At 39.0% G+C, this 10,858-nt stretch overlaps 3 protein-coding genes across 3 annotated transcripts; 2 read left to right on the forward strand and 1 right to left on the reverse strand.

Annotated features, from left to right (window-relative positions):
- Positions 1 to 548: 548 nt before the first annotated feature.
- Positions 549 to 1,320, forward strand: GCK72_012595 (uncharacterized protein; the record flags this gene model as incomplete). Its single annotated transcript, XM_053729236.1, has 2 exons — positions 549 to 572; positions 646 to 1,320. The coding sequence occupies 2 exons, from the start codon at positions 549 to 551 to the stop codon at positions 1,318 to 1,320; spliced, it is 699 nt and encodes a 232-aa protein (XP_053584008.1).
- Positions 1,321 to 1,416: 96 nt separating this feature from the next.
- GCK72_012596 (uncharacterized protein) lies at positions 1,417 to 1,761 on the forward strand (the record flags this gene model as incomplete). The annotated part of the gene is made up of 2 exons (XM_003095474.2): positions 1,417 to 1,556; positions 1,605 to 1,761. The coding sequence occupies 2 exons, from the start codon at positions 1,417 to 1,419 to the stop codon at positions 1,759 to 1,761; spliced, it is 297 nt and encodes a 98-aa protein (XP_003095522.2).
- Positions 1,762 to 4,090: 2,329 nt separating this feature from the next.
- On the reverse strand, positions 4,091 to 6,623 carry GCK72_012597 (uncharacterized protein; the record flags this gene model as incomplete). The annotated part of the gene is made up of 5 exons (XM_053729237.1): positions 4,091 to 4,354; positions 4,405 to 5,118; positions 5,218 to 5,624; positions 6,074 to 6,265; positions 6,311 to 6,623. The coding sequence occupies 5 exons, from the start codon at positions 6,621 to 6,623 to the stop codon at positions 4,091 to 4,093; spliced, it is 1,890 nt and encodes a 629-aa protein (XP_053584009.1).
- Between the last annotated feature and the right edge of the window lie 4,235 nt (positions 6,624 to 10,858).

Here is a 10,858-nt window from a genome sequence, read left to right on the forward strand (position 1 = left end):
TCTTTTTTAATTAACAGTATCGGCAAGCTTGCCGATTCTGTGAATCTTTTTCCTCCCTGTGTAGTTCACGTGTTTTTATAGTTTTCCTTCAATTAATTTGTTTTTCACAGAGTTGGCGATATTGCCGATTCTGGGTTTCTGATATTTGAATAAAGTTCACGTATTTATTTTATCAATGTTGTCAAGTTTCAGAAAACGTAAGCTTTATATTAGGTAAAACTGGAAACAACGCATAGTTGTTATTTTACTGAAACTCCCCAACAGAATTATCTACATTTGGTCTGATTGCAACTTTCTCTGTCTAAAAACGTTGAATTTTCAGGTATAATGCAATTTTTTGCAAAAAAGAAGTTTTCCTGTGAGCAGTCACAGGAATTTTTAAGTTTTTCGTATTTTGTTAATCGAAATCAAAAATTTCCAAATTCTGGCTTTCTTATATGATGTATTCGTACATAAGTTGCAAGACGGTAAATTGCACGTATTTATTTGCCAATATTTCGGTTTTACAACCAATTCTATTAACTCACTATCAGCTCGTCTACTCAGCTATGACTCACAATACGTCCATTATCGTAAGGCGACGATTCCCCTGTTTTTGATAATATTATATGTACAATTTTTTGTGTCAATGCCAATTTATTCCAGGCTGGGTTCGCCGGAAGCGATTTTCCTCCACTCGTATTCCCTTCTAATGTTGGAGAATCCGGTCTCGTTGGTTCGAAAGCTTTCAAGAAGCGATTTCAGTTTGGTTTGACTCATCCGATTAAAAACGGAATCATCTCTGATTGGAACTCCATGGAGATCATCTGGGACCATGTGTTCACAGAGCTCAACGCCGATTCGAAGGACCATCCCGTTTTTCTCACGGAGTCTCCACTCACTCCAAAGGAAAACCGGGAAAAAATGACTCAAATCATGTTCGAGACTTTCAATACTCCAGCCATGTACGTTGCTATGCAGCCTGTCATGTCCCTTTTCGCTTCGGGACGCATCACTGGACTCGTACTCGACTCTGGTCATGGCGCCACCCACACCGTTCCAGTCTACGTCGGATATGCAATCCCAAGTGCTATCTGCCGCATGGAACTGTCTGGAGGAGGTCTCACCGAGTATCTCCAAAGACTTCTCACGGAAAGAGGCTACTACCTCACAAGCAGTGGAGAGCGTCAGGCTGTGCAGGACTTGAAGGAAAAACTCTGCTACGTCGCTCGGAATTTTGCAAACGAGATGAAACCCATATTCATGACTCCACCGCTGGCCTACGAACTTCCAGACGGACAATTCATCATGATTGGGGACGAACGATTCCGCTGCTCATAGGCCCTTTTCAAAGTAAGTTTCTCTGTTCTCTCTTCCATCATTATTTTACGTTTACAGCCGGCAGTAGTCAACCCGGAGTTTGCTGGAATCCCGAAGATGGTCTCGGAATCCATCACAAAATGCGACGGCAGCATCCGGGAAGAACTCTGGAAGAATATTATTCTTTCTGGTGGCACAACATGCCTACCTGGCTTTGAAAATCGATTGAATGACGAGCTGAAGGTCATCGCTCCAAAGTAAGGCTAGTTTACTGGTTACAAATTCAAATTGATGAAGTTTTTCAGTGACCAGAAGGTTGGAATCACGAAAAGTCGGGATATCAACTCAGCTTGGATGGGAGGTTCGATATTGGCCTTGAGTCATGGATTCGATTATTCTTGGGTCTTCAAAGAAGAGTACCACGAGGTCGGCCCATCCATTGTTCATCGCAAGTGCTTCTAAAATTTCTGATCTGGTTTTGGCATAATTTTCATTTTTCGCTCACTTATATTTTTATTGCTCAAATTTTCCAAACAGTGCCCCGGTGTATTGCTCCGCAAACAAATTGGATATCAAATAGAAAATAAGATGATTGTTTATTTTATATTGTATGGAAACAGTAAAACTTATTAAAATGAATGAAAAATGAATCGTTGAAAGGAAAACGAGATAAGATATTTGTCAAAATGAATACAACATTCAAAGGAAACAAGGAACATCGATTTAAAATCGTAATGAAGTCGGAAAACAATAGAGGTATTATGCCCGAAAGACTAAAACTGTCATCACACACCAAAAAATGAAAGAAAGACGAAACAGTATAAAATAACTGAAGGGGAGATTGAAAACGGAATGGAGCAGAGTGGAAACATGCCGTCATCCAATTATAACAAGTCACAAATCCCTTCTTCGTCTCGGACCCCCCTTCTTCGTCTCGGACTTCCCTTCTTCGTCTCGGACCTCGAAACTCTTCTCACCCGTACACTATTGGAGGTTCCCTCATTGATTCCGTTGATTCTGTTAGGGACTTAGGTTTATTAATAGAACCTAATCTCAAGTTCACTAGACACATTAATCGGGCTGTTGCTCTCGCCTTACTCCGTTCAAAACAACTACTGAAATCTTTCAAATCCAACTCTCCCCAATTTTATATCTTCCTATTCAAAACTTATGTACTCCCTCTAGTTGAATACTGCTCTGTCGTTTATTCGCCTCCCCCATCATCTAAACTAGCGCACAAGCTCGAAACTCCTCTCAGATTCTTTTCGCGGAAAATTCTTCAACGCTGTAACACACCTTATTGTTCCTACTCGGATCGCCTCTCCCAACTTGACCTCTTTTCTATGCGCCACCGTAGGCTCAAAGCGCAACTACTTCTCTTATACAATCTTATAATCGGCGCCTCATATTTTCCTAGTCTTGAGACCCATGTCAGGTTAAGTTCCTCCTCCCGTCGCCCAATGTCTCTTATCTGTATAAATCCTAATTGCTCTAATTTTTTCTCAACTGTAATACCTATTTGGAATGCCTTAACTATTAATGTCCCTCATTTCCTTTGCCCATCGGAATTCAAGTCTCTTCTTGTGAATAATATTGCACGATTCTGATTTTTTTTTCTTTCTTTATTCTCCCTCCCCCTTGCCCAACACCTATTTTATAATTCCTTATTCCCGGTTTCCTTTCTCAGGTTTAGTCTCGTGAGGGACTTTACCTGACCTCCAGTGACATTTACTGTATATTTAAATAGTTAAATAAATATCAAATATCAAAAGGATTAAACCTGTCATCACACACCAAAAATGAAAGAAAGACGAAACAGTACAAAATAACTGAAAGGGAGATTGAAAACGGAATGGAGCAGAGTGGAAACATGCCGTCATCCAATTATAACAAGTCACAGATCAGGTCAACAACTGTGAAAGAAATTCAATTGATCTCAAAATGAGGAAAATGAAACAGATAATATGGTTTAGGTTATGAAGTTTCAGAATTTCAGATACCCTGATTGAAAACAGTAATCGGAAAATGGTAATTACCTAAGCAATATCAGCGTTATCAGAAAAGCAACCCGATTTTTTCGCTCAATAGTGTTTTCATTGTTCAAATTTTCCAATCTGTTACTTAATTTCACGGTGTCGCTGTATTTTCAGGTCAAATAAATTGGACATCAAATACAAAATAAGATGATTGTTTATTCAGAAATGTAACTAAACAGTAAAATTTATCAAAATGAATGAAAAATGAACCGTTGAAAGTGACACCAGATAAAATATCAGCCAAAAATTATGCCTGATGCTTCAATTCAAGATAAGGAAGTTAATTGTGAGAAAATAGATAACAAGTTGATAAAACAAGAATAAAGTATGTGGAATGCGATTTTATGGAAGAGGAATTGGAACAAAAACTGTTTTCCGACAGCAAAATGAAAGAAAGACGAAACAGTACAAAACAACTGAAATGGGAATAGAAAACGGAATGAAGCAGAGTGGAAACATGACGTCATCCATTATTGAAAAACTAACAACGCTATTATAAATTTAATTTTTTCTGTGTAAGGAACGCTCTCGTTCATTTCTTCCGGCAGTGTTCAAAAATTGAACGCAGCGTTGAAATGGGAGTGGGCGTGGCCGGCATAAGAGGAAGATACTAGTATAAAAGATATTGAAATTATCTCTAAATCATAGAAATGAAACATTTAATATCGTTTAGGTTTTTAAGAAATTTCTAAAACACTGAACAAAAAAGTCTTTGGGAAAATTACTCAGGCAATATCAGCGCTACCAGCTAAATTTTATTTCTTTCCTTGCCTTCTTTTTCCTGCCGTTGGCGCACTTTTTGTTGTAACCACAGTTTTCTGAATTTCTGCAACCGACTTCTTTCTTGAGGTCTCATTTGCTTCAGTAGACGCTTGACAAACAATTTTTGTTTTCTCCTCAATTTCATAGACTTCTCTAACCCGCCATGGCTCAATGTCTCCAGGTATCTTGTGAGCAAATCTTCTAATCGTAGTTGGCAGATTTGGGATGTAATTCTTGTACATCAAAAGGATTGTCTCCTGTAAGAAATATTTTCTTCATTTATGATGTTCAGAATAGTTTTTCTTACGTCAGAATTCTCGTTGTGAGCTTCTACAAATCTTTCAACCTTCTCCACTGCTACTCCCATCTTCTCTGCTACTTTCGCTTGATCAGTTATCCACCATTTTCGATTCAACTGTTTTTTGAAGACGGACTTTTTGATCAGCTTGAGACACTCTTCTTTTTGCTCGGCAGTAAGCTCAAGGTCTCCGTCATTTGGCTGCTTCTGGCATCGACACACCACAAACAATGGCATCACAAATGGCTGGAGAGAGTCGACAATGTCTTTTCCGCTCTTTTTACTCCATCGTTTTCCAATAATTTTCTTCTCCTCGTCGGTCAACTCCAATCTGCTCCATCGCTCATCCCTTTCTTTTTTCAAATGATCATCGAACTCACTTGACTTAAGGTGACGTCCCATCTGATGCTCCAATCGATTACACTTCTCGACGTTCTCTGTCTCCTCATCCGTAAAGACCACATTCCTCGCTGGTCGATCCACGATGTTCCCATTCAAGTGCCTCCATGTTTTGCATATAATACAGAGTCTATTCTCATTTGGTTCCTCGATGTTTCTAATGCGTCTGGTGCAGTTTTCACAGGCATATCTTGGCAGAAAATGGAGTATTGAGCATAGGACTTCATTGCAATTGCAAGGAAGCTTGAAGAGCGGTTGGAGATGGAAGAAGCGGATCATTTTGTAGCGGTACTGATGGATCTCTGCCAAATTGTAGTTTTGCATCTAAAAAGGAACAACACTTATTGACTGTAAAAAAATTAATGAGTATGCTTATTTAAGTTAGTTGAAACACAAAACAATATTTTAATGTTTTCAACTTACCCCTCGCTTCTGCAGTTGACGCAACGCCTTGACGTCTTTCATAGAATTCTCATACATGAATTTCATCTGAATTGCACACGGTGGCTTCATTTGTCGTGGGAGAACTCGGAGATACTGATCGATTGAATTGAGACTATCGAATATATCATAATTGTTCTTCATCAGGTTCTCCAGTGCAATTTCATACGGGATGTGCCCATCGAATCCCCTCCAGATTGCTCGCCAGTAGACATTTCGAGTCAATTCATAGAATTTGTCAATCTGCTGTGGAGTATTATTAATATCCTTTAATTGATGGGATGCTGGGGGTGTCCAGGTGAGTTCATCTCGGTCTTGGTCTTCGAATGGTGTTGTGGTGAGCATTTCCGGCAATTCAGGTGGATAATTTGGGCCGATCAGGATGTTCTCTGAAAAATGAATTGTTGTTTCATGATAATCATGAATAGAATTCTAGTCATGTATCCAGAATCATGCATACTTCCAAACCAGGCCGACACGGACCGGAGCGTATCTTTCTTAAAACTTAAGATTACGAGTTGGAAAAAATATCAAAATGTAGATCTCGGGGAGATCTATGGCTGTGACTACGGGCCGGGTGGCAGGCCGTTAATGTACCGCGGGCAGGGCTAGAATGGTTTTTTTGGCAAGTTTCGCGTTTTTGGCACTTTTCCCTTGCTCCGGCACATTAACAAATAACCATCCGGCCCTTAGTAGGTCACGGGCATAGAACTTGCCAAGTTCTACATTTTGGTGTGTTTTTAGCTCACAATATTGCGTTTTAACCAAGTTACGCTCCGGCCCGTTTCGGCCCTGTTTGCAAGTATGGAATAATGTATCTAATTCAATTTCTACTTACTTTTTCCTACGTCGACGTTTTTGTCTTCTTCCTCTTCTTCAATATCAGGATCTTCAGATAACACCTCTTCCACAACCATCCCAATTTCCAATTCATCCCCATCTGCCATTCGTTGATACTTCTGGAAGTGCACTCTGCAGGATGGGGAGCAAGCAAAACTTTCTGTATCACCATGGCCATAAAGTATGATATCTGGAAATAAAAAATAATGTGTTATATTCAATCGTTTCATCTCACCATGATGTGAATTCAAAACTGGTGCAACAGGCCCTTCAATCCCGTTTTCTTCATCATCCGACGACAAATTCTCTCTATCTTCCATCAGTCTTCTCTCATTTCGCCGTCGTTTCTGCTTCTTTCGTGGTGGAGTGATACAGATGATCGACTCATCTCCGGAAGAGATTGTGATTATGTTTTCTTGATCCATTGAGTCAGATGAAGCTTGTTGCGATTGTGATGGACCAAGTTGACGTCGCCTTGATCCTGATCCCGAGGGTGCAGAAGCTTCTGAGCGACTCTTATTGGAGTTGATTTGTTGTGACATCATCATAGTCAAGTTGACTGCATTACTACCTGTAAGACTGAAATCATTAAAACGAGGCTCTGAAATGGGAGAAGGTCCGTTGGAGGATCACAAAACAAGGTCTCAAAAACGTGGGTTTCAGAGGTTTTCAGGAAATTTGAAAAAATACAAAAATGATACATATGTTTCACATTTTACCAAGAATGAACGAAAAATAACATTTGTTAGTTGACGTTATGCAAGATCACAAAAAAACTATGCACGCGTTTCACTTTTAAGCTATGAAACGTTATGTTAACATTATTATATTGGCTGAAGTGGTTTGACCAAGCCTTGAATGTTTTTGGTGATAAGTTAACTGTTTCGGTAAAATAGCAAAATGAAATGTTTCTTGAGGGTAACAGTACTAGTTAATAATAAAAAAAGAACAAAAAATGTCATGGAGTCAGAGGGCGGTACATTGAAAAAAGTGCAAAGACTTATGAAACACCCTAATATTAACATTATATACGTTTACAGCCTGCAGTCGTCAACCCGGAGTACACCGGCATTCCCAAAATGGTTTTGTTATTTTACCGAAAGTTAATTAGTCCGCTATCAGAAATATTTAATTTCGTTAATGTTTTTTGAAAGGTTATTTCGATCCCGTTTATAACATCCGTTACAAATCACTCATTAAAAATTGATATTGCGAAACAGAATAAAACATCGATAAAAACATTTCTGTTAGTCATTTGTCTTGACTTTTTTTTTGGTTTATTTTCAGTTTCTTTAAATTATTTTCTACTCTCATAACAGGAACGGTTTGTTCTAATCAGTGCAACTAACTGATCTGCAGAAGAAAAGAAGAAATCTTTACTATTAACAAACACCAGATTCTGTATGTTTGTGTGTGTGTCGCCGATCCTACAGCTCTTCCTACTGGACCGATTTTCTTCAAAGTTGGACCAAAAGATCAGAAATTTCCCCCGCATGATGCCCGTCTTTTTTTTTTTCAAAATTCTCAAAATGACGCCTTCTGAGCCAAAAACACTGATAAAGCATAGGGGAATGAAAAACGGAAAAAGTGACGTGAAACTGTCGGCCTAAGCGTTGTCATTTCTTTCCTTTCTTCGGCTTGCATTTTCAGTGGCCGCATGGTTACGGTTGACGTGTCGCTGCGTCCGATCTGGCAAGTTATGCGTCGTTGACTACAGTTAGTCTTTAGTTCGAGTTTTTAGGGCGAAAAAAGATTTTTAATTTTTTTTGTTGATAAATTCGGAAAAAAGAGATTTACGAACGTTTCGTCTGTTTCCAATAAGGAAAAATACGGTCCGCGTTCTAAAAAGCAGACTTGCAACGGGCCGGGCCGGGTCGGGCCGGAATGAAAATTTCTAGGGCCCGGCCCGGAAGTTCAGTACTGAAAAAAATTCAAATTTTTTTTCGAAAATTTCCCGATTTTTTTTTGAAAAATATTTCTTAAAAACAATTTTTTGTAGGTTTCGAAGGTTTTTGAAAAAAATACTTGAGGAAAAATATGAAAAATTTTCAGAACATATATTTTTCGACAAAAAATTGTAGTGGAAAAAGTTCAAAAATTCAAATCCGGGCCGACCGGGCCGGGCCGGCCCGGAATTTTGCAAGTCTGCTAAAAAGCGAAAACGTGAAAAATGTTTTGGTATCATAGGATTCAGAAAAGTAGATGATTCCAACCGTGTCGTTTTTTTCCGGATTGATCAATATCATATAAATACGGGCAGTTTACTGGAGACAGCTAATAAATCTGGCTAGAATTTACCTTCTCCTTCTTACCACGGTTTTAGCTCCGCCTACTTTTTCGTGTAAAATACAGTGAAAAGCGGAAGTTGCGTGACATGTGGTCACGTAAATCCCATTCTTTTGAACTGCTGATAACTATCATTTTCCTATTTCCTTCATGGCGTCAATGTCTCCAACAACTACTGTTCCTGCCGACAAGTTAGTGGATGATTATGGTGATGTTTCTCCTGTTTCCGGTGAAGGCGTGATCCATCGCTCAGAATCAGATGGGAGATTGAAGCTCGAAGGAATTGATGGGCTACAGGACATTCAACGTATGACACAGGAGTCGGTGAAGAAAAACGACGAAAAGAAAACGTCGGGTACTGCTATCCGGGCTTGAGATTGTCCAGAATTCATAGCAAATGTTGTTGACCTATCGGCAGAAAGAGGCGAGATGAATATAGGACGGATATAAGCTCGGATCAAGGCTATCGTACGGCCGGCCGTGGCTTTCAGGGCCGTCGAGGCCGCGGATTAACGAAATGGTCTGAATTTTTGCATATCGACTAACCTTTTGGTTCTCTTCAAGGCCGGCTAAAGAAGCGCAAATTTCCGATGGCTGGGAACTGAGATATAAAATCGCCCACCGGCCTTTTTGACAGCCTTGGCTCGGTTCACATATGATCGTAGAACTTGACGGAATGGAAGGGATTGAGAACGAGATGATGATACGGAAGTCAGTACGAAAACGAGATAAGAAAAACGCATAACCTCGCTTATAGAGAGAGAGAGATCAACTTTTACTGACTTCAGTAGAATAAAGCTGATGATTCAAATTGCATGGTAGCCAAACGAAACGCTGAGAGTCAGGATGACACAAAATTGAGATTGAAAATCATGGCAACTGATACAGCAGTCCGACGATCTCTACAGTCTGACACTGAGAAGTCGAACAGTAACAGAACCAGCACCAAAAAATTGGAAACAGCAGTGAAAAAGAGTCCGAAGATAATTTAGAAGGGCTTCAGTAGCTTTCCGGGGAGCTACCAGACGATCATAAAAGCCCGATGATGTGACGGCGAGAAGAAAGAAGCTCTTCTCGGAGTAGCTGCTACAGTGCACAACCAGACCTTCACTATTCCAGAAGGATGGATCAAATTTGTTCATATTGCGGGTTATACTTTAAAGCTAAGTTCGACTTTCAAATGGGGAAGGTGGGTGCGTTCAGAAACCCGATCTGTCAAGTTCGGCAACGTTGGCTGTAGTCAGTTGGTTCGAACCCATGTGGGGACGTGAATTATTTTTTCTTATATTCAGATATAGAAAAAAGAGGATTCCGAACGTGTCGTCCGTTTTCGGATTAATTACGATTTACTGTAACATCTAGAAGGGTGGTGTTGAGAAGGAGGTTTAGTCGCCGTTAGGCGACGTGAACCGACTGGTGTAAAAATAAATGAATAGAACCAACAGAAAAAGGAGAAGAAAAAGAAGAAAAATCAGCGAAAAGACGATTTGGAAAGATTTCTCCCCAGAAAGTGTATGTTTAGCCTCCTTTTCAACTCAGTCAGTATAAATGAATCCTAATAAAGATCATGCACAGTAAGCAACTTGTTTTTCGTGCAATCGTCGAGGTTCAATCACGAATGATATCATTCTCTAATGCTAGAAGCTTTCGAATCAAACAATATTGAAACGGAAGTTATGAGATTACAATTCCATTATTGGGATACGGTTTAGTGAGATTTCCCGATGTACTATCTATTGAAATACAGCCAGTGAGTTTCTGTAAAATCTGATGAATGAAAATGTCAACTTTAGGAAGTTTTTTGTTGAAAAAAGTTTGGATTTCGGTAGAAACAAGCTTATTTTTGTTATTTTCAAAAATTGGATAAAGTATATGTGAAAGTACCGGAATCCTGTGACCAGACACGTTTTCTGCTCTTCGACAAACAGTAAATTCCAAAAAATGTTATTCTAAAATAGAGCAGTACCAGTTTACTGAATACTGTTTCAAAAGGATTTTCTTAATCAGAACAAAAATTGACATTTAGTTTAAACATTAATTCTCCAGTTCGTATACCGTGAAACCTCTAATACATTACTATTAACTTCTGTATAAAACGATCAAAGAGCATCTTTTTCAAAACTGAAAAAAATTTCCGCAGTTTTCCGAAAAAAAACTATGCGGATGTAATTTTGAAAATTAAATCACTGATAGGGTGGACATTGTCAAGTCTAAATCTTTTTGGAATTATTGCAACATTGTAACGGTACATTCAACAAAAGGTTGTTATGTTAGTTCTTTTGAGATTTATGGCAAAGCACTCAATCAAATGTTAGAATAATAGTGAAAACACTCAAAACTTCGATAAATTAATGAGCCTAATACTTATCCAAGACTGTCATTTTTTAAACGTTAACATCACACATCACCTCAGACAGCAATTGAAGCTGCAAAAGCCGTATACAAAACTATTGCGAAACAGGACTAAAATAGATAACTTCTTTGTCATTTTTCTCGT

Source organism: Caenorhabditis remanei, chromosome IV, assembly GCF_010183535.1.
Source record: "Caenorhabditis remanei strain PX506 chromosome IV, whole genome shotgun sequence".
Taxonomy (NCBI): domain Eukaryota; kingdom Metazoa; phylum Nematoda; class Chromadorea; order Rhabditida; family Rhabditidae; genus Caenorhabditis; species Caenorhabditis remanei.